This window comes from Protomyctophum bolini (assembly GCF_963924005.1).
Source record: "Protomyctophum bolini genome assembly, chromosome: 14".
Taxonomy (NCBI): Eukaryota; Metazoa; Chordata; class Actinopteri; order Myctophiformes; family Myctophidae; genus Protomyctophum; species Protomyctophum bolini.
Window position 1 is genome coordinate 11,550,174 of NC_137875.1, and position 23,580 is coordinate 11,573,753.

The 23,580-nt window shown below is 43.6% G+C and overlaps 1 protein-coding gene across 1 annotated transcript in view; it reads right to left on the bottom strand.

Moving 5' to 3' along the window:
- Nucleotides 1-23,580, bottom strand: part of dntt (deoxynucleotidyltransferase, terminal) — a gene marked incomplete at its 3' end in the record, with an annotated part of 105,160 nt that overhangs the window by 65,814 nt on the left and 15,766 nt on the right. Inside the window, exons 3-6 of the mRNA XM_080782162.1 lie at nucleotides 18,144-18,254; nucleotides 7,508-7,678; nucleotides 2,852-2,923; nucleotides 2,589-2,712 (exon numbers count right to left, since the gene is read on the bottom strand). Coding sequence (XP_080638288.1) covers nucleotides 2,589-2,712; nucleotides 2,852-2,923; nucleotides 7,508-7,678; nucleotides 18,144-18,254 — 478 coding nt within the window. The remainder of the gene's footprint in view (nucleotides 1-2,588; nucleotides 2,713-2,851; nucleotides 2,924-7,507; nucleotides 7,679-18,143; nucleotides 18,255-23,580) is intronic.

Genomic DNA, 23,580 nt, shown 5'->3' on the forward strand with positions numbered 1-23,580 from the left:
TATAAATGTCATACATGTGTGCAACACATGTATGTATATGATGATGAAGTCTTGGTTTTCGTTTTCTATAAATGTCATACATGTGTAAAACACTGCACTGCACAAACCGCTCAAACCGGACTTCATGTGCTCTAATAGGCGCAGTTTTCCCAGATAGAGAAATGTCTCGTGACGTAGTACGTACTACTGTATACGGACGTGATTTTCCCTGCACTGATCTGCCCTAATAAATCCAAAAGAAAATCCATATGAAAGGAATCATTAAATGAGAATGGTATTTCCAAAGACACCCGAGCATGTGTTTGAACACGGGTGACATTTCTGTGCGCGACACGTGCGTCAATAATCCGACGAGCACGTCACAAGTCTGGCCTGCTGAAAGTCAAGCGCCGGTTCCGTTCCCCGCAGAGCAGATTGATGATGATGGGCCGGTGAATTCTGCAAAAAGCTTTTACCCTTCACAAAATGGCACTCATTGATTATTTTATTGCAAATATATACCTGCGGCGTCTGGTCCATTGTGCTGAGAATGTGAGCTCCCTGTTGGCCATGTGCATCTCATCAAATAGCAGAGACCGTGATCACAACAAGGGGGGGGATTAGCACGTTAAGGCCCGGAACGCATGTGTGTGTGTCACCTTATAGCGTTTAACCACATTAACCATTATTTTATACTTTAGCTGTTGAAAAATAGCAGATCTACAAGCTCATAGCGTGGCACCGAGTGCCGCGCTACGAGCTTGTAGAAAATGTGTCGCAAATCTTTGAATATATATTCTTTCACAGCAAATGTTTTTAACTCATATCTTCACTTCTGGGGGAGGTCCCTCGAACAACATATTTTCAGATGGGGGTTGGCGGCCAATTACATATGATTTTTGGGGTCCTTGACATGAAATACTTTGAGAACCACTGATATAGAAACATGGGTTAGGTGTAGACTCTGCATGGTCTCAGGTCTTAATTGGTTAGAGATAAGGAGCCTGCTCTGGGCTAAAGAAAAGTCCCAAACGGCAAGGCTCACCGAGAGTCTAACTATTGATTATCCGAGTCTCTGCTATAAGCAAATTATAGGAACAATTTACTTTACAATTACTTCCGTCCACTGTATTAACCTATGTTAACCTTACGGCCTAGCGGACAAAATAACATGGACACCAATTGGTCCTGAATACATAACGTGCTCTACTGATAAATGCATTTGAATTCAAAACGCACAAATGTAATTTGTTCATTTCATTTGCAACTGTAATGTGCTTGCACCTTATTGCGACATATAGGTCACATTTACGATGAAAACCTGCATCTCCCGTCAGTTGGTCGGCTCCATATGTGGTCACGCCTCGTGACATCACACCTCCATATACGGTCACGCCTCGTGACATCACACCTCCATATACGGTCACGCCTCGTGACATCACACCTCCATATACGGTCACGCCTCGTGACATCACACCTCCATATACGGTCACGCCTCGTGACATCACGCCTCCATATATGGCCACGCCTCGTGACGTCACGCCTCCATATATGGCCACGCCTCGTGACGTCACGCCTCCATATATGGCCACGCCTCGTGACGTCACACTACGTGACACGTCACGACATCATATATGGCCATCTCCATATATGAAGACCACGACACTGACCTCATCTAACCCTGGATAACCATACATGGAGAAGACCGGATCATCACCTACTGTAGATCTGCATAATATATGGAGCCGGGCCAGCAACTCCACATCTGACCTCAAAAACCTCAAACCCTTATGATCACCATATATGGAGCTGACCTGTTCTGACATTCCATATGTTGATCCCGCCCCACCTGTCCTTCCTGTTCTGACATTCCATATGTGCCAGTGCGCTGCTGTCACTCAGATGGATATGTTGATCTGACTACTACATAGTTACTAGTTACATTAACCACTTCAGCCCTATACATTTCGGCCATTTATTTTCATATATTTTCAAATGATTTTTTATATACAGTATTTGAAAACTTGAAAGGAGACATTCTGCACAATGAGTACTTTTACTTTGTTGATGCCAATACTTTTGTACTTTAACTCAAGTACATTTTGAATACCTTACTGTATACAGTTTTATTTTTCCATTGCAGTATTGATACTTCAACTTAAAGGACAACTTTAGTTGTTTTCAAACAAGTTTCATGTTGTTATTAGAGAAAGTATAAGATGAGTGTTAATTGTTTTTCATTTGCTGCTTTCTTTCATTTTAGGGATTTTAGCTATTTTTGACAGGGGGTGGGGCAATTCGAACATGGGGCTAAATATGTATTTTCTTTACACAATTTTACAGCGATTATTTTTTTATTATTTACTATAGTCCTACTAGACCCCAGGAAATTACATCTGGCCACAAAAGATCACAGGATCTACTGAATGTGAAGGGGGATGCCATACTGTGTTGTAAAGTTGTCCTTTCAAATGCGAATACCTTTTCCACCACTACTGTTTTCCATTCAATTTAGGCATTTAGCAGACTTACAGTCATTACAGTCATTTAGCAGCCACTTACAGTAAGCAAGAACAAACAAAACATGGTAATACATCAAACGCACATACCAGATTGTTGCATCCGGTTGAGGCGAATGCAGGGCTCAGCAATTATCTCTCTGAATGAGCGCAGCCCCTTGCAGTACCACTTTTCTGCTGTTTTGGTTCCAACCCCAAAAACACTTGTGAATAGCTGTCAGAAGAAAGGAAGCGAGAGTGTACTTGAGAACAGGTGTTGTGCATGAATTGTATATAGCTGTCATTTGGAAAGCAGATACTGTTCCATGTTTTTGCTAGAATTAAATGCTTAGAGATGGTTTGCATCTCCCTACCTTTAGTGTCTGATACTTTTCATCAGAGCATATTTTCACGACTTCAAATGAACAGCCATATTCGAGGACCTCCTGAGGAAGAAAGAAAATAAAGAAAACACCATCAATGTCGGCATCGTTGCATGTTGAACTGGGATGATTTCGGTTATATTCGGATAAACAAATAGCCATGTGATGCCGCTGCTCATTTTGAAAAGTACATTCCACTTAAATCAATTGCTCCTCAGACCCTCATTTCCCCATTTATTTTTCACAGAAGTAATGGCTTTGTTGTTTGTGCCTTGGTAGGATTAATACAGGGTTTTATGGCGTTAATAAAAGGCCCAAGGTGAGGTTTTCCCCAGCCACCACTGTTTGCTCTGAAATGGCTTCGCGCCACATCTAATTGCCTCTCTCTCTCTCTCTCTCTCCCTCCCTCCCTCCCCCTCCCCCTCCCCGAGGAACACGACTAATTTGTTGGTCACGTTTAAACCCACGTCACCATTTTGCAAAAGCCGTAAAACCGGGCAGCGTGTCCACGTGCAAAGATAAATACCATAAAACAACAAACAGAACATCAGATTTATCTGGCCGGTGGTGTGAGCCGAGACACAGGAGGTGTTTGGTTTATGGTACGTGTCGTGTGAGTGTGTTTGAGGCACACACACAAATCTTGTGTAGCCTATGTGTGTGCAGGTGCAGTGACAGTGTGCACCCCAACATACATGACACGTACGGCACTCAATATGTGTGTGTGTGCGTGCGTGCGTGCGTGCGTGCATGCGTGTGTGCATCAACCATTATGATGATGCGTATATCTGCGTAAACTCTGTAAAGTATATCTCATCATCTCATCTCATCATGATACGTTGTATTGCAAACCAATAGAATACTTAACCTTATTAACCTGATAGTTCAAGAAGTGCACACTTGTACACAGACACTGACACGTGCATGCATATGTAGCCTATGCTATTGCAAATTCAAAGAAATAAACACAAAGGCCGGAGGGCCTTGTTACTGATCTCAAGACAGCTAGGGACCACAGTCACCAAGAAAGCCATTGGAAACACACAATATGACCCGAAATCTATACGTCCAGGCCAGGGCAACACAACGATTGGCTCAAGCAGAAGCACATGAAGGTCATGGATTGGACTTAATCCCATACAAGATCTGTGGAGGGAGATGGAGCCAAAGCTTTGAGTTGCCAAATGACCACTCTCCAAATCTGAACGATTTGGAGAGGATCTGCAAAGAGGAGCGGACCAAAATTCTTCCTGAGAATGATGTGGACTAGTGACCAACTACAAACGTTACTCTGACCTCTGTGGGACTCTCCACCAAGCACTAAGTAATGGCAGAGACAAAGAGACAACCAGTTGCTCAGCGAAGACATAAGTCAATAATGTCGGGATAAAACATCTGATTAAAGAAAGTGGAGAAGATAGCCTACTTTATTAAAGCCCCCCCCCTCCCCAAGACTGAACATCTTAAAACGTGAATAACTCTTGATCCAAATCAATCCATCCATCTAATGTTTTAGACGGTCGCAGTCCCGTCGCTAGTCGCATTAGATTTAATCACCGTTTGTTTTACATCATCATTACATCGCCAGCTCCTCGATGTTGTAAGATGATAAGAGCACCCCTCACTTCACACGGGTGTGATTTTTTAAATCTGAAGCACTAAGTAATGTTTTGCTATAGGGATACATATTTAATACAATTAAATACAATATATATCTTTTATATATTATGATTTTGGTGATTTCATGTATATATTCTCTGTCTCTCAATGTTAAAATAAGCCTATAAAAATGTGTGACAAATCGTGGGACTTTGAGATGTTGGTTTCAAGCTGGCTAATTTGGTCCCATGTAACGACTAATGAATGTGTCCACGAATGTGACACATGTTCTGGATTCTGGTTGTCTCTCTGAGACCCTCCGGTGTGTGGCAGAGGGTTAGTGTGTCAGAGGAGCTCACCTTGTTCTTCAACTAGGGGCTCTGCATTCCCTCCGAGTAAACATTTCTGACACTTATCCTGGGATTTGGCAATGATTTCTGCCCAGAGGAGGATGACTGAATGTTTACCAACTGACCAAATATGACATTTATTCTTTTCAGTGGTCTGTTTGCGTTGTGTTGCGTGTGCGCACGAGTATGTGTGTGTGCGTAGATGTGTATGTATACCGGTAAGTGTGAATAGTATCGTGCATGCGTGCGTGCGTGCGTGCGTGCATGCATGCATAAGTGCAAGACTGAGAGTGTGCATGCGAGAACTTTTCCATTCTGTACTGCAACCTTCACTAGTTGGAGATTCTTCACATTTATTATAGGAACAAGAATAAAGAAGATAGAAAAGTAACTGGGATATATGGATGATGAGGTGCAAACTTTTTGGGCCATGACAGCGAGCGAGGAAGTCGACTCCTGCTCATATGGACTGAGGCTGTGCCAGAACACCCCCGCTGGACTGAGCTGGGTTTTTAGGAGCAGTGGTGATTATGAGAGAGAGAGAGAGAGAGAGAGAGAGGACTATTTTGGGCATTTGGGCAGAGAACGGATGTTGGAGAGGGTTGCAGTATAGATCACAAGGGCAGATGTTAAGAGAATGGAAGAAAAGGGTGTGATATATCTCCGCTAGCCATGGGAGGCTTGCTAAATTGTACAGTGCACTACAGCGCACAAACTCGGGTTTATCCATCCATCCGTCTTCAATTGCTTATCCGTATTCGGGTCGCGGGGGCAACAGCTCCACCAGAGAGCTCCAGACTTCTCTCTCCAGAGAAATAGTAACTTCCTCCTGGGGGATCTCCTCCCAGTGGGACGTGCCTCAAGGACCTCCCTGGGGAGGAGAGGCATCCTAACCAGATGCCCGAACCACCTAAGCTGGCTCCTTTCCAGGTGAGGAAGCAGCGACTCTAGTCCGAGTCTCTCTCTCGCGTGACTGAACTTCTCACCCTATCTCTAAGGGAGATGCCAGCCACCCAATGAATAAAACTAATTTTGGCTGCTTGTATTTGCGACCTTATTCTTTCGGTCATGACCCACAGTTCATGACCATAGGTGAGAGTAGGAACGAAGGTTGCTCAGTAGACAGAGAGCATTGCCTTCTGGCTCAGCACTCTTTTCGTCACAACAGTGCGTCATAACAGTACTCGAGTTTACTGATTAATTATAAACTTCAACAGTAGCTACAATGATATGTGTATACTACTGTATGTGTGTTTCACATCATGCGATCAGGGCTGTGAGCTGTCGGTAGGGCTATCGGTAGGGCTATCCAGGGCACCACCGCTAACCTCGTTATTAAACAAAACATACCGATCGACGTTGAGTGTCAGTTTGAAATAACCTGGTTGGATGCATATCAACTGTAGGGATCAGATGTTAGGCTATAAGTAGCCTACTACTGTAGGTGTCAGATGTTCTGTCTGACGTAGTCTAAAGAGTTGGATAACAGGTTGATGGATTCATGAACTAATGGAATTACAGAGGTGACGTTTGTAAGGTAAACGCATAATTATGACAACTAAAACAAACAAAAGTTTCCATGAAAAGAGAAATCAAATTGAAAAAGTACGTTACGGTGCTTCAAAGATCAGTGAGACTAATAATGCAGAAGAAAGAGCGGCAATCCGAGCGATATACAGCATATTGTGGGTTAATAAATAAGTTAATAAATACTTCTACATTAAAGAGGTGATTTCAATTGCTGATCCCTCGGCTGCACGTGTGCACGGCATAACCCCACAAGTTAAAAAATCCACAGAGCGGACCCTGCATGCGATCCACGCAAGACCAGACATTCATGTGTACTCATGTGAATTCAGAATCATGAACTCAGGTCTAGTTGCAAGAAGCAGAGCAGCAGCCACCCTCCGGACTGAACTCAGGTCTAGTTTAAGAAGTAGAGCAGCAGCCACCCTCCGGACTGAACTCAGGTCTAGTTTAAGAAGCAGAGCAGCAGCCACCCTCCGGACTGAACTCAGGTCTAGTTTAAGAAGCAGAGCAGCAGACACCCTCCGGACTGAACTCAGGTCTAGTTTAAGAAGCAGAGCAGCAGCCACCCTCCGGACTGAACTCAGGTCTAGTTTAAGAAGCAGAGCAGCAGACACCCTCCGGACTGAACTCAGGTCTAGTTTAAGAAGCAGAGCAGCAGCCACCCTCCGGACTGAACTCAGGTCTAGTTTAAGAAGCAGAGCAGCAGCCACCCTCCGGACTGAACTCAGGTCTAGTTTAAGAAGCAGAGCAGCAGCCACCCTCCGGACTGAACTCAGGTCTAGTTTAAGAAGTAGAGCAGCAGCCACCCTCCGGACGGAACTCAGGTCTAGTTTAAGAAGCAGAGCAGCAGCCACCCTCCGGACTGAACTCAGGTCTAGTTTAAGAAGCAGAGCAGCAGCCACCCTCCGGACTGAACTCAGGTCTAGTTTAAGAAGCAGAGCAGCAGCCACCCTCCGGACTGAACTCAGGTCTAGTTTAAGAAGCAGAGCAGCAGCCACCCTCCGGACTGAACTCAGGTCTAGTTTAAGAAGCAGAGCAGCAGCCACCCTCCGGACTGAACTCAGGTCTAGTTTAAGAAGCAGAGCAGCAGCCACCCTCCGGACTGGACGTCACTCAGCTGGGAGTGTCCGCTGCATTGGTCTGTTCAGTCTCAGGGGCTTTAAATTACCTCCATGACTCTCTTGGCGTGTTCCCCGAGGCAGGGCAGTCCCCGAACAGCCCCCAGATGACGCACCGCCCGGGGCAGACTCTTCAGGACAGAGGCAGCTCGTCTGAAGGCCAGGCATGCACCCTCGTTCTCGCTGAATTCGTAGCTCTCGGCCAGCACTTCAAAGGCATCCTTGAGGTGGGCAGAGAGAGAGAGAGAGAGAGAGAGAGAGAGAGAGAGAGAGAGAGAGAGAGAGAGAGAGAGAGAGAGAGAGAGAGAGAAAGAGAGAGAGAGGTGAGGGGAGAGGAGTGTACAAAGAAAATACAGTACGAGGAGTAGGGACTGGAGGGCAGGAAAAAAACTGATGTGAGTTGGATTTGCTACAGTACACCTTATTATAACGAGCTGAGGGTCCTATATCTATAGCGTTAGATTGCAAACTATCCTCATTACTGTACATATTAAGGGAAGGGTAAAACACATTGTGGATCGTGCATGCACTGTAAAATCCTGTGTCCATTTTCACTGTGCAACTAAAGCACTGTATAGCCTGTATACTGTCACAGTATACTATATTTATTTTGTCTGCTCTTGTGGGATAATCGGAGTGTAGCGGAAAACAACGTCGAGAGAGAATGAGATAACAAAAGAGAAAGATGGTGGTGGTGGGGGGAGGGATGTTTCAGGTGTGCACTCGCACGTGCAATATGCGATGACCCACAGCGTCAGTCAGACAGGGATGGAGGCGCTTGCATCTCCCTACCCCCCTCTCTCATTCAGTACATGTAGTGGTGGTGGTGGGGCCCTGCCCCTGGCAGCACGCGTCGCCTCTCTTCCAGATGACCGCACAGTGACGGTCATCGGGGTTTCGGCATATATAGTGCCGGAGAGATATCTGTCATTTTCCACTGGTTCGCGACAGGCTCCCCTGAGGGGACAACAGTGCAATTTTCCCCTTCAACAAAGCAAGCACTGTGCCACAAAAAAATAAAATAATAATAGGTCTTCTATGCTTCCGATCTTCTTTGAGATACTTGATAGCACGTTAGTAATTTAGAGAGCATTTTATGTAGTCATAGCACTCTATAGTTTATACTCATAAATTAATAGTTTCATTGTACAGATATTCTACTGTTGGACGGATGTTAGGTTGCTTATGATCCTTGATGACTATTTCCATGTATTTGATGCATTACCATGTGTTGTTCTTGCTTACTGTTACTGCTTACTGCGCTGCAGCCGGGAGGATGAGATGGCCTAGTCCATTAAGACCTGAGGCCAATAGAAGCTCTATTCTGAAATAATTTGCCGTTCTGTCCCCATTTAATTTAACCACTTGAATAGTGTCTGTATTCTGGGCAAACATTCGGCAAAAATAGCAGATCTACAAGCTCACAACACGTGAGGTTGTGAGGTGGTAATTAAAAAGGTAGGCATATTCAATAAACTACATTTTGTTATTCTAATTTCATAGTTTTTTATTAGCAACCTAACCTAACCATAACCACACGGAGCAGTGCATGTTCGCCAACCTTAATCCGATGGCCAACCTTAACGCATGTTCGCCAACCTTAATCCGGTCGTTTTCCGCATATCGGACCAATGACTCGTCGGAAAAGCTTATGGATGGACCCCGTTGATTTGAGTAAATAACAATAAACAATATCTACTTAAGTAGATTAAGAATTGTATTTATCTTCCAACCATGCAAACCAAGTATACAGTTTATGAACATTCTTTAATTACAGACTTCCAACCATCAACTTCGTTATTCATTAGCTAAACTTCCATTGTGTTCACTTAGTTGTGACAAAATCTTGCAAATGAAATTAGCATTTCAAATTAAGCTTGGAAACATTATTGAGATGCACTTTGTTGTGGGAAAGATTTGCTGATGAATTTTGTAGCCATGACAACATCTCATCTATATTGAAAGAAAGAAAGAAAGAAGTTGAATTCTTTCTTTCTTACTAAGTTGTCTCCATGCATTTTTACAGCCCTACAGTAAAACGTTGAGTTATCAGAGGAAAAGCATCATATATTATGGTGTTTTCGTCTTCCACCGGCGATTCATCGAAACAGCTGTGAAAAGAAAACAGGCCTTGCGGTGGTCACAAGGCCTGTGGAAAGGCGTTTAGAAAACAGGCCTTGCGGTGGTCACAAGGTTTTCTAAACGCCTTTCCACAGGCCTTGCGGTGGACACAAGACCAGAGATAGTCTGAACAAAAACTCAAAGCTGCAATGTAGTCAATTTGCTTCTTTTGAGAAGCCCTTCAGGCAAAATACAAAGTTAGTCAATGCAGCCTGCATGTGCAGGTATACTGTAAAGCAGTGGTTGTCAACACTTTTCATATCAAGGCTCCATTATTTATAGGGGATTTGAGCCACGGACAACCATTTGATAACATTTAGCCTCTCAGATGCAAAACTAACACATATTTAGTTGTCGTTGGATAATATTTTGTCCACAATTCCATGCTGAAGTGATGTGGTACCATAGGAGAGATAACAGGCAAACGTTGGATCAAGATAACAATTATTTTACATAATCTAATTGTGTGGACTTCTTGTAAATGAAGTAAAGCAATGTTTAACAATAATTGAACTCTTGAGTGTAAAATGAAACCAAATGTACCCGTACGGGTCCATTTGGTTTCATTTTACCCTCTCAAGAGTTACAGATCTATAAGGGTCTATTTGATTACAGACTCTCCGTCATTTAGCTGGGGACCACCTGGAGCCCCCTCAAGGACCACTGGTTGAAAACCACTGCTGTAAACGTACCGATACATAGTTCTTGAAGCACATTCATACACGGATGTATATGGAATAGTAGGAAAGTGCATCCATTCCCATATTTAGCCAATAGCAACATGCTGGAAGACTACTTGTTTTGTTTGTGATGAACCCGATATGAAACAGCAGGCAGTATAGTAACGTTTGAGAATCCATTAATAAATATATTGCCCGAAGCTGAAAACCATATACAGCCGACCACGGGTGGCAAAAGATCTTAACCTGCGGCAACGCAGTAATGAATGGATTTTCAGAGAGCTGCTCCAAGTCGTACACCACTAGTACTACCCTGCTCTGCTCTGGTCAGGTCAGCGCACCACCTGCAGTGTTCTGCACACCCACACACTGCATGCTTCGGGTCAGCGAGCTACAGCACGGACCGACGTCGGACCGTAGATATATAGTTCAGCATGGCCAGGTGAAGCACTGACCCATTCCACGTAACACATGGTGAGGGGACGACCCCACGCACCCCAGCACACGTTGCACCGACCTCGGGCAGATGTGTGCAATACAGTACAGTACAAGTGGACACACACACACACACACACACACACACACACACACAAACACACAAACACACGTACATGCATAGTACATACACATGCATACAGCCGGGCACCCATCACAGCATGGGGTATATAGCTAAGTGGAAGCTGGCCTGTAATTAGAGGTACGAGCGGGCGCGGTCACACCGAGTGAATGTCCTCATCAATATGCTGTGTAGACGTAGAGGAAGCGTGCTTCACAGGAAGGTTCCTACTACATATTTAATGCCAATCGCATGCAGTGTGCTAGAGATGCACTGCCGAAATCCTTAAATTGCGATGGGATAACACACACCAGCTGAAACGCTATGGTGTGTACTGTACAGTGGCCTTGTGGTTAGAGTATCCGCCCTGAGACTGGGAGGTCGGGGTTCGATCCCCGGCGGGGTCATACCAAAGACTCTAAAAATGGGACCCAGTGCCTCCCTGCTTGACACTCAGCATCAAGGGTTGGATTGAGGGTGGGAAGTGAGGACGCTGGCGTCGACTGTTCGCCGCTTCACCTCCCAATGTATGAATGAATGAATGAACCATTGTAAGCGCTTTGAGTAAGCACGTAGTGCATAGAAAAGCACCATAAAAATGCAATTCATTATTATTATTACTGTATGTGATGGTCCAATGGAACACGTGACACGCGAGAAGAGTTTGGTGAAGTGGGTTAACTCAGTGGTATACAGTAGGCATAAATAATTGTGAATTATGCCGTTTGTGAATAAGCTTAGAGAGACCCTACGAGTGTGCCGTTTGTGAAACAAGATTCTAAATATCTGAAACCTTTTTACTTTTCCATTTCTTTGTTTTCTTGGACAAATAACACGATGGGAACCATGTACAAAAACAAATTTCACCCACTTTTTACTTGTAAAACTGATAATAATAAACTTAAAGATGATTCTGATTCTGAAAGCCCGGACGAGCAAAACGAAATAAAGGGAGGACGGGGAGAAAACGTACTGTGTGCGGAACGTTTCCTTCTTTCTTCATAGAAACAATTCCTTCCATTTTTATCATGCCTCCCCCCACCCACCAGCACACACTTCTCCACTAGCTAGCTGTGGATATCAAAAGGCAGATGGCATAATATAGACTACAGTACGTGGCTGCAGGCTGAAACCTTGGGGTTCTAAACGTGCATAACGGCGGTTCACAACAACACACCTCCGTTTACTGAAACGCTCCCCCCCCCCATGTCATCACGCTCCCAGCTTCAGCCAACAGCGTTATTATATGCTCCAAAAATGGATGAGTATAGCGCCACGCAGCCTCCCAGGACCACTGCTGTCCCCCCCAGCAGCCAGTCTGTCACCTGTCAGCCCTCACACCGGCAGCACAGTGCCCAGCGCTGCAGCAGGGAGGACGGGATGGCCTAGCCCATTAAGACCTTGAGACCAGATTCTACTAAATGTCTAATGAATCCTGAGGATTTTCTGAAAAATGTGTATGTTTCTATCATCAGTGGTGCTCAAACTTTTTCATTTCAAGGAGCCCCATTATTATATGACCGCCGACCCGCATCTCAAAATATTTTGTACCCCCCCCCCCCCCCCCCAGAAGCAAAGATTTGAGTTAAAAAGGAAGAGAAGAAAAAATAATATATATTCAAAGATTTGCGCCACATTTAAGATTTTTCAAAAATAGCAGTGTCGCGCAACAAGCTTGTAGATCTGCTATTTTTCAATAGCTAAAGTATAAAATAATGGTTAAAACTCTAAAGTGACACAGATGTGTTCCAGCCAGGTCTTACTGGGCTAGATCAAGCTGGAGAGCCGCTCGTCTAATTAATGAGAAATTAAGGCAGGTAGGGGTTAGTTGTCATGTCCACGGGATGTTGATGTGGCGTGCATGAATTTACCACCACCCCCCCCCCCCCCCCACAGCAGGATCTCACAAGACAATCCGTATCTAGGCTGATCAGTGCGTGGGTTTCCCACTTATCACACTGACTGCCGGCTATTAATTCATCAATCCTTCCGCCACTGCCACTGTCTTTTCCGTCAACCGGAAGTATATGCTGTGTAAAGTGTTGCGCGATTTCACCCTGAAAAATACCTTTCTTCTTTAGTTATGGGCAATGAATAAAGCTTGTATTGACCAAAAACGAGCGTTAGGGTTGAATGATGTTGGTTTGTTCTGTGCACCTGTAACGGCAAATGCTCCATTAAACAGGATTTTGAAAACGCTATAATATAATAAAACAACTTCAAATGTAGAATATGGCAAACAATTAAAAAAGTAGCCTATATGCAATGGCGTTCATGTGAAGGATTTTTCTGTGAAAGTTGGTGGAGATTGTGCACATTGTGCTATAGAAAGAGGGTCAACAAAGAAATGCGGATTAAACAGGTGGAATTAAGCCAATCTTAAAACTAGATGTTGCCTGCAAGTGCAGACGATCAGTGCTGTAAGAAATAGCAGTTTTTTATGATTTTTTATATGATCTTTTAGTGATTTTTTTAGTGACTTTTAAGTGATTTTTTGTGATTTGTGATTTTTTTGTGATTTTATGTTCTCATGGTGAGGTAAGAACCTTCGAGCTAAAGAGGCTGCCAAGCGATGTTGGGGACCTCTACATGGAGTTCCAATGACTGTCCAATGACTGTCAAAGAGTCCTTTTCTATGATTTTTTTAATCAATAAGCAACCTACGGCTGTAATAAATAGATTTTTTCGATTTTTATATGATTTCTTTTGTGATTTTCTGTGAGTTTAGTGATTTTTTGTGATTCTTTTTGTGATTTTTTTTGTGATTTTTTTGTGATTTTATGTTCTCATGGTGAGGAGGCTAGGTAAGTGTCAGGTCTAACTGGGTTTAAGGATGGGTGAAGCACAGCCCCCCTCCCCTCTCCATACCGCGGACATCGATATGTTGGAGACAAGCACAACAGAGGCCTCGCTGAAGGAAAACAAATCAAGACCTTTAGCCTCTCTCTCTCTCTTTCCGTCTCCCTGGCTCCATCTTTCTTCCCATCCCCTCATTAGAGCTATACAGGCAAAAACAGTAGTGCGTGTGTGTGTGTGTGTGTGTGTGTGTGTGTGTGTGTGTGTGTGTGTGTGTGTGTGTGTGTGTGTGTGTGTGCGCGCGTGCGTGCGTGCGTGCGTGCATGCGTATTATAGGGCTTTAAGCAACTAGTCGACTGTTCAACTAGTCGACTAGTAAATCCACTAGTTTCCCTTGTTGGTACTAGTTGACTAGTTGATAAGAAGAAGAAAAAAATCCCTGTTATAGTCACCAATGACCGGTACACAGTTTTGAAATGTATAACATAATGTGTAACATATTTTTTTAATAGGTAGTTAAACAACTAGTAAACTAGGCAACTAGTCAACTAGTAAAAATCTGAAGAGAAAGCCCTAGTGTGCATTGTGTACTGTACATGTGTGTAGTTCTGTCCACGTTTGTGTAATGTGTTTACAATACATGCCACATTACATACTGTATGGTGTGTGTGTAAGCACAGCCAGAGGCAACTATAGTCGACTATTAAATAGAGAATGTCATGAATGTCATGTATTGACATACATCAATATCTGGATCCATGTACGCCACGTACACGACAGCAGTCTCAGGGTGGAAGTAAACCTCTTCAGACGAAAGAGACCGAGATTACATACAGGACATGCTTAAATCGCTGTGTTTTGTGCGTGTGAGCATGGCCATCAGAGAAAGGGCACATCCATCAGACAGCTGGGTACACGTGTCAATATTTGTGAGCATGTTCGGCATGCTTAAGGTGAGTTGTGTGACAAGGAGAGATCAAAAGGTGTGCGACTGTGAAAGAGAGCTATAGCCTAGGACACGCGGAACGATACAGAAAATAGCATGAGATTGTGCACGGCGCTTACTTAAACACTCAGCACGTGCGTGTGCGCGCTCTATGGAGTGAAGAAAGGGGAGAGGCATAGATTGCGTGAGAGAGAATAAAATCGATAGTGCAGCACACCAGAATGGAGGGTTTTCTCTCTGCCGGGGCGTGATTGACAGCTCACTGGGGTGCTTTTGGTGAGATGGACGGACACCTCCTTGACACTATGACAGCTCTCCCTCCTCCCCCCCCCAACCCTCTCTCAGATACTGTTGATTTTGTCAAACTAAAACTATGACCAAATTATTAACAATTTCGTCAACAATAACTAGACTAAAATGTCAGGGAGGGACTAGTGGACAACAACAAACAAAAGTGAAGTCATTTTATGTTTTGTCAGACAAATACACGGAGACCTACTGTAACATATACATGCACCTTTGCAGTACTCATACATACTCTTTTTCACACAAAATATACACCAGTTCACCGCCCTCCCATAAACACACATTTAATGTCCAAATACACGGTAAAATAGCATGGATTGGTAATACATTTCCATACATTTACGCCTAGAAAACCCCATACATATTACACGTCTACCTCTTCGACTGCGACGAAGGCGTGGCTCTCACTAGTATTGGATGTATGGAATTGCCAATCCGTGCTATTTCACCATGTCCGTGTGAGATACGGGTTTGACATAATTTATAATTCTGTGCTATTGGGTTACAACTTGAGTCACAGTCGCATGTTCGATGCGGCAACTTGCACGCTTTTATAGCGTGCTCAGCGGTGTCTCTCATGGCTCAAGTTCTGTAGAGACTGGGCCTCTCCATCACGGCCTATGGGGAGGATTTCAGTGTAATATGCACTGTACGTATTTTGGGGATTTTCTAGGGATGCATGTACGGAATTGCCAATCCGTGCTATTTCACCGTGTTTGGGTTGAGACCGGGTTGAAATCCCATTGTACCCATAGGTCTTTCGCAGGACATGTATTACATTCTCATAGGAAGTACATCACTACTGTACCGTGCAGTCGAGCAGAGAGAGAGAGAGAGAGAGAGAGAGAGACGGTCCAAGGATAGGTTTACAACTGGCGATCAATAGCTTGTCCCTCATTAGCACTGTTGCAAAACAACAGATCATCTCACCGTGTCTGGTGGTTTGCTCATTTCTCATCTCTAAAGAACGGGTCGGCTTACAATGAAAAAGGGCAAAGCAGCGACAGACATCATCGCTCCGTTTTCGGATTGTCTGACTTACAGTGTGCATGCTTTGTCTCCCCCAGACGGATGAGGATTTACTTGTGGCTTTGCACAAAGGCCCAGTTGTTGATCCGCTATCATCAGTGAGTCATCTTTCATCTATTCGCCTTTGCGGGGGTGATAACGAGATAATCAGGTGCGTCAGGGAGACAGCACACATGATGGCTAATTAGTGAGGTGGGTAGCGCAGGGGAAAGTAACAGGGAATATGGAATGGCGCAGACCCCCTCTTTCCCTAGGTGAGACATACACGTGTACTTTGTCTGTGCATGCTGTGCCCGTCCGTTCATGCGTTTGTCTGCGTGCGTGGCTGCGTGCGTGTGTGCGTACCATTGTGTGTTCACGTGCTGTATATGCAGTGGTGGAAAAATAAGTAAATTGTTTTACATATGCTCATATCAAACACGCAGTAGATTAATATACAGTTGGTTATATGTTCAAGTACAGTAGGTCTATATATACAGGGAGGTGGTCATTATGCTTAGAATATATATTATGATCGCGATGCGACGCATTGTGAACTTGTAGATCGGTGTGGGTGAATGCAATGCACAATCTCTGTAAAGCGCCTTGGATAAATGCGCTAAATGCACCATTTACCATGCATGTTGACGCACGCTTTTATTATTATACACACCAGTCAGTGGAGATGAGAGGTGAAAGGATTATGAAACAGTCTACAGATGCCTGGCATTGGCCCCGCAGTGAGCCGTACTTAAAAGCCCTGACAGAAACACCTCAGCGGGACCTCTCACACCCACACAATCACACCGTAGCACCGCCAATCAATTCGCCGTCAACAGGCCATGATTCATGTTGCTCACTCGGTGTGCCACATTTGCTGTAAAAGCATGCAGCAGGTTGAAAGGTATTACATAAAGCAACAACGCAATTGTAAAATCTATACCGCTTTTCTATTCACACGGGTTGCTTGTTATTAAGCATCAGCCCAGCTCTTTTAGTGTATGTTAACTTCTGGTGTACACAGCAAAATCCATGTTAATATATAACTCTGAGAGTGTAAATGTAAGCAAATGACTGTTGTACCCTCTCAGTTACGTACGCACAAATTAACACTAAATTAAAAAAATTGCTCCTGATCCGATTCAGATCATTTGATTTTGAGTATCTGCCAATACCGATTTTTCCCCATTTATATTCTTTATAGAACACTTCTCATAGTTAACGGCGCATTGGATAATTGGTACAGTAATGTTATGTACTATTTTTGACAGTGCTTGAAAAATATCTTTACTCCTGCTTTCAGTCTGGTGTTGCTGTGCACCTGCATCTCTGCTGTCTCCTCATAACTCTATGTAAAAAAATATATAATGTTTTCAGGAAATAAAGAAAACCTTATATTTTTTAAAACAAAGCAATACAGCCTCATCAAAGTTGGTGTTGTAACTTTATATATTGTAAATTACTTCCATGAGAGGGGGAGAGGTGGTGGAGTTAGTTGCTTTAGCAGACATTTTGAGGGTCCAATGGAGTTAAGAGGTTTTGTCCAAAGCACTTTTTACTACTTTCCATTGGTTCAATATTTTCAAAACACACAGCCGTAAAGGGTGTTCAATAGCACTGATTTATGCCAAAAAAATTGAGTTAAGAGGTTAATTTCCTCCCCATAGCAACGATATGTTACAGTCATCTGAGTGTGACAGTGACTGCATTTCCTTCTCTTTCTCTCTTTGGCGTGAACTACACCAGTTAAGCTGCCATTGTGAGAGCCTGTAGCTGCGTATCCCGCATCCATCCCCCTGGCATCAGCCATTCACTGCCCACCAGCCAGATGGCTCTCATCATTGCTCGTGAGTAGCATGTCCATCCCAGCACAGCGTCCAGTGCCTCCAGGGTGCGTCTATGCCAGCCCTCTGCCAGGGTTTGCACTAGGCATCTCTCAGCTGCTATAAGCTAAGCTTTCATAGTTTCCTTACTTGCAGATGCTTCTCATTTGCAGGTTAATATATCTTAGGGGGTAAATGCGTCAAAGGGATTGTGAGTGATTCCGAAGCAAGGCAATCCCAAATTAAGAGTAGAATAGAAGAGGTCTGGGGGGGGGGGGGGCTTTTCACTTATTCTATTTCATTATTTTTAATGCACAGCAATCCACAATCAAAACACAACTCAATCTACACTACCATGAACATTTCGGTTTTTTTTACATTATAAGAAAAGCCAGGGCACAAGCAGAAACATGACGAAGTGGCACTGTTTTCAGAAAACAGTTAACTTACTGTGAAGACCTTGTTGTTGTTTTCGATTGTGGTGAGTCTCTGGCAGGCATACCGAGAAGCTGCAGCCACAGGAGTGGGTGTGGTGCCTTCTGGCAATGTGGGCGAAATGTCCTGTATGTGAGAAATAAAATAGTTTTAGTAAAGTGTCGGTCTGGGTGTTTGTCTGTGTTTCTGTCTGTGTGTGATTGTGATGAGTTACAGTCACCTCACAAACTTCTGGATTCTCGCGAGACATCCGCCAAAGCATTTCTGGGGGTCCCCAGCCAAAAACGTTGAGAACACATGCTGTATGCTATGTTTTATAAGTTATAACTAATATATTGAATGGACGTCAATGTGGGTCAAATAGGGCTGAAACCGTGCCAAAATCTCTGTCTTTAAGACCAGGAGGAGACATCATAACACGATGCAGTATAGCAGGGGTTCCCTAACTGTTTTGGCCCAGTTATCCCCTGGGGGGGAGAATGTTTTCCAGGTACAACACCGATACAAACTTACATTTAGATGCCATTGGAACTATTTGTATTAAAACTTTTGATATGATATGATCTGATCAGCGGACCTCAGAGCCCTGGCTGTAATGTAAGAAGCTTGGTGAGGTATATCAGGGGCCAGCCCGTTTAAGGATTTATAGGCAAATAAAAGGACCTTAAAAATAAATTCTAAATTTGACAGGGAGCCAATAAAGCGAGGCCAAAACAGGGCTGATGTGTTGGCGTCTCTTTGTGCCGGTGAGAAGGCGCGCTGCTGAGTTTTAGACCGCCTGAGGGATGACTGATCTAGGCCGATGTACAGGGAATTGCAGTAGTCTAATCTTAAAAGAAATAAAAGCATGAATGGCTATTTGTAATTGTTGGTGGGGAGGAGATAGGGCTTAAAGGTGTAGGGAAACGGAAATGGTGGTCATTTTATTTTGAAGTTTCAGCTTGAAACGCTTCATGGCTCTGAAGTTTCTGAACCAATCAGAGCATCCCTCCAGGCTATGGGATATATACAACCTATATATATATATTTTTTTTAGCGTGATGATTAAGTTTAAAACGAGTAATACAGCTGTGGAGGAGGACAATGAAGCATGGGAATCAAACTGGTGAGCTTCATTTTTATTGGCTTTTATTGAGGTGTATCTCTACTAGAGCTGGGACTCTATTAAAAAAGAAATCTTTGTAAATAATTAATCTTGATTAAACGCATTTTAATCGCATATCAATATTCAACCCGAGAACAGTGAAAAACCTTTTTTTTCAAATGTTTTTTGGTATCCCAGTGAATAGTGACTACAGGATAGTAGGATACCCCTCATTTTCAACATTTTACTGTCATTAATATACCTTAGAGTTGTTATGTGGATATAATAAGAAAGTCCCCCCCATTCTGTGTTGCGGCTGTTGCCTAGAACTGGAGGTTTGAAAAAAATCAGTAACATTATGAAATACATCTAGTGACGTCACAAAAATGTACTTCATAGTGTTACTGTTATTTTTCAGACCTCACAGTCAGAGACACTCATCCTCTAACTGAAAGTGACTGCATGGAGTCTGTTTCACTTCTACCCAAAAGCCCTTGAATGATGGAATATGATTAAGGATTACTGTGATCATGGTAAACTCACATATCACATACCATAATTCACAGACAAAAATGAAATAAAAATATTTTTTGGAAAAATCTGAATTATTTCGCGGACCCCCTGGCTATGCGTTGCAGACCCCTGGACCCCACTTTGGGAACCTAGTATCACATTCACAATATTGATATTAGCTACATATCGGCCAGCTCTATGTACACAGAATCAGGGTCAGGGTAATAGCGAAATATTGACCCGATCTACAAGCTCACAATGCGCCACGAGGCAATGCATTGTGAGCTCAAAGATTATGCTATTTGTTAGTTTTTGTTAAAAATGTAATTTCAGGACAAAAGCTCTTTAAAGTTCTACAGCTTAGTAAAAACCTTAAAACTAACCGGTGGAAGGTTAAAACAATCCCTTGGCTCCCGACATGCGTGGCAGGTTAAAACTAACCTGTGGCTGGTTAAAACAAACCCTTGGCTCCCGACATGTGTGGCAGGTTAAAACTAACCCGTGGATGGTAATGACTGTAGGATTGTTAGTAAGTTGGACCAAACACATGCGCCCACTGTGCGTACTAACCTATCTGTAGAGTAACAGGGGTTCAAAAAGAATTACTTGAAAATGTAGCCAATTCATGCCTTGGAGTTATACTTTTATGATAGTGTGTCTCCAGGGCACCCAGCCTAATGACACTCGTCTCACACTCTGCTGGCGTCCAAATCCATTACACCACCTAACCTATATAGCATTACACATCTACCAGCCAACGTGTCAATTTGCCTGTTATATCTGGTGAAGAAAGGGCTCTCTATTTATACAGAATGTGTGAAAAGTATTAGCAGTGTTATTACTATACCGTTCTTGCACAAATGTAATTCGACCTTATACAATGGAATGCTGTGGACATGAATAACCGACGCTATAGGAGATGGGGAGGGAGTTTTGTATGATCACACCATACCACATACCACACCATCATCAAGTTTTAATTTCACTCTGAGAGTGTATACAAAATAATGTTACCAAATGGACTTTTATGGTCAGTTTGGTTATGTTTTTGTACACTCTCAGTTATGAATCAATAAATTAACTAGATAAAGTGCCCCTCGGGGCACAGGTCTCCACCAGGGCAGGTCAGGTTGTGGCCTCCTGGTGGCGCTATGATAGGCCAATGTGAAAAGGGTGCCATTTATTCTTATGCCTTGGATGGCAATTGGATGATTTGAGGCATTTTGTTCCAAAAATTTGTTTTACAAAAATCCACCTGTTGGTGGTGCTATAACAGGCCAATGTGAAAAGGGTGGAATATATTCCTCCGCCTAGTAGGAAAGTGTGTGAAAGATTTCACGTGAATTGCACGCTGCGTTCATGATTTGAGACTTTATGTCCAAAACGGGTCAATCCTGAAAACTTTGAAAACCAATGTTAGCCAATTAGGATGGAATATGAAATATCGGGCAGATTAGTCTTTCATTTTTCAAAAGTCGGCCTCCTGGTGGCGCTATAACAGGCCGCTCTGGAAAACTTGGGGCAGAGATTCATCGTTGGCATCCAGGGAGTGTGTGTGCAAATTTTGGCATCGACTGGGTTAACGGTGCCGGATATTAGCTGTACACAGACGGACGGACACACACACACACACACACATGGACGGACACACATGGACGGACACACGGATGGACGGGCACACACACACACAGACGGAGTGCAAAACATACTCTCTCCCCATGCCTTTGGCCTGGTGGAAACAACGATGAGGGTTTTACTGTTCATGCTGTGTTGTTGACTGTGACCAATTTTAAAAAGACAGAAAAGGATTAAAAAAGTAAAATAAAAAAGATTAAAGGATAAAAATCGAATGATAGGAGGAACTAGACTAGAGCTTCTCTCACACTGCTGATCTTAATCAGTCACTAAAGGATTAAAGAAGAAATAAGTGTCATTTGTTCCCCACCAGGAGGAACAAAAGGCAAGAGAAATAATGGAATACGTTTTGAATACATTTCACGTGTGTCCGTCAATCAATAAAGTTTTAAAATGTGTGTGTGTGTGTGTGTGTGTGTGTGTGTGTGTGTGTGTGTGTGTGTGTGTGTGTGTGGTGGGGGGGGGGGGTTCCATGGAGAGAGAGAGCGTAAGAGACATGTGTGCATCAGCATGCAGAGGTGAGCGTGGAGCCCCATCTGGACTCCATTTACAGTCTGCTTTAGAACTGTGGAGGAGGTGAAGCTTCAAGACAGATCACAGCAGCGAAAGCCCCTTCTGGGCTCCTCCCCGTCTGTGTCTTTCTCCACCAGCTTATAACCACTCGTTTTGGGGGCCAATAATCTAAAGAAGGAAAAACAATTGCGGCGGCACCATGCTCTATCCAGTCCAAGCAACTCCCCGCTGTGACAGAAAGATTAAGCGACGCAAAGACCCTGCGCCTGCAGTCACCCCCCTCGCCCATCCGTCATGTCCGTCCTTATCTGCAGAGGGAAACCGTACGGAGGAGGCGAGGGCCGCCTGTCCATGTTAATGCTCGTCACGCATGCAGTTGAAGCCACCCCGCCCGTGCCCAGGTGGGTTAATGCAATCCTCAGGGCCAGCTGCGGTACACTGAGGTTCAAGTACATATGGGAGCATATATCACTATCACCCCCATCTCCATCATCATCATCACCACCACGAGAATCATAAGGAAGCTCAGAACCTATAGCATCTGTCTAACAGTAGAAAATCTGTACAGTAAAGCTATGAGTATACACTATACTCTATACAGAGTGCTATGTCTACATAAAATGCTATCTAAATGACATAAGTTTAGTCTTTGCATATTAGTCTGAAAGGTAGTCGAGGCTAGAGCAAATGCTACGGGCTACAGTCTCGCAAATCTACTTGCCCCTGAATAAAAAAGATCCCACCACCTGCTGGAATGTCTTAAGGACATAAAAGCTTGGATGGCCAAGTTTTTATCATTTGAGGCTTTTAGCGAAAGTCAAGTCTGCTGTAACCTTTAATGATTTTGAACGTCTTATACATGCTTTTATCTCAACCCGACTTGACTACTGTAATGCACTTTATGTTGGTGTTACCCAAGCCTGCCTGTCACGACTACAGTTAGTCCAAAATGCGGCCGCTCGCCTCTTAACAGGGGCACGGAAGTGTGACCACATCTCCCCGATCCTTGCCAGCTCCCTCCCTGTGCGTTACAGGATCCAGTTTAAGATTTGTTTGTTTTTAAGTCTGTAAATGGGTTGGCAAACTTGGCACCAGTCTATATATCGGAACTTGTAGCTCCCAAAGAATCGACAAGGGCCCTGAGGTTGACTGACCAGTCCAGTCCAGATCCGTAAATCAAAGCTGAAACCCTGGCGGGATAGGTCATTTTCCGTTATAGCACCAACACTGTGGAATGAACTTCCACCTCATGTTAGAGCTTCTCAAACCTTGCCTACATGTGTTTAAATCACGTCTGAAAACTCACTTGTACTCCTTGGCATTTGAACATATTGATTAAGAGTTGGTGCTTCCACTGCATTATGTCCTTGTTATATGTTGCCCTGTTTATGTATTGTTGTTTTTTCTTTGATATTTTAGTATTTCTTTGTGTACAGCACTTTGTTTTAACTTTGTGTATAAAAATGTGCTTTACAAGTTAAGTGGATTGGATTGGATACAGTCTGAAGAGGTGAGTTTTCAAACCACGGAGGAAGATTTGGAGTTAGTCTGCAGTTCTGATAGCAATTGGAAGTTTATTCCATAGTTTTGGTGCCAGAAGGGAGAAGCGTCTGGGATGTGCAGAGTTTGACTATGGCCACCTCTTTTGCAAGGATACATCCTCTGGAGACCAATCTCATCTTCTTCCCTTCCAAACAGCCTATTATA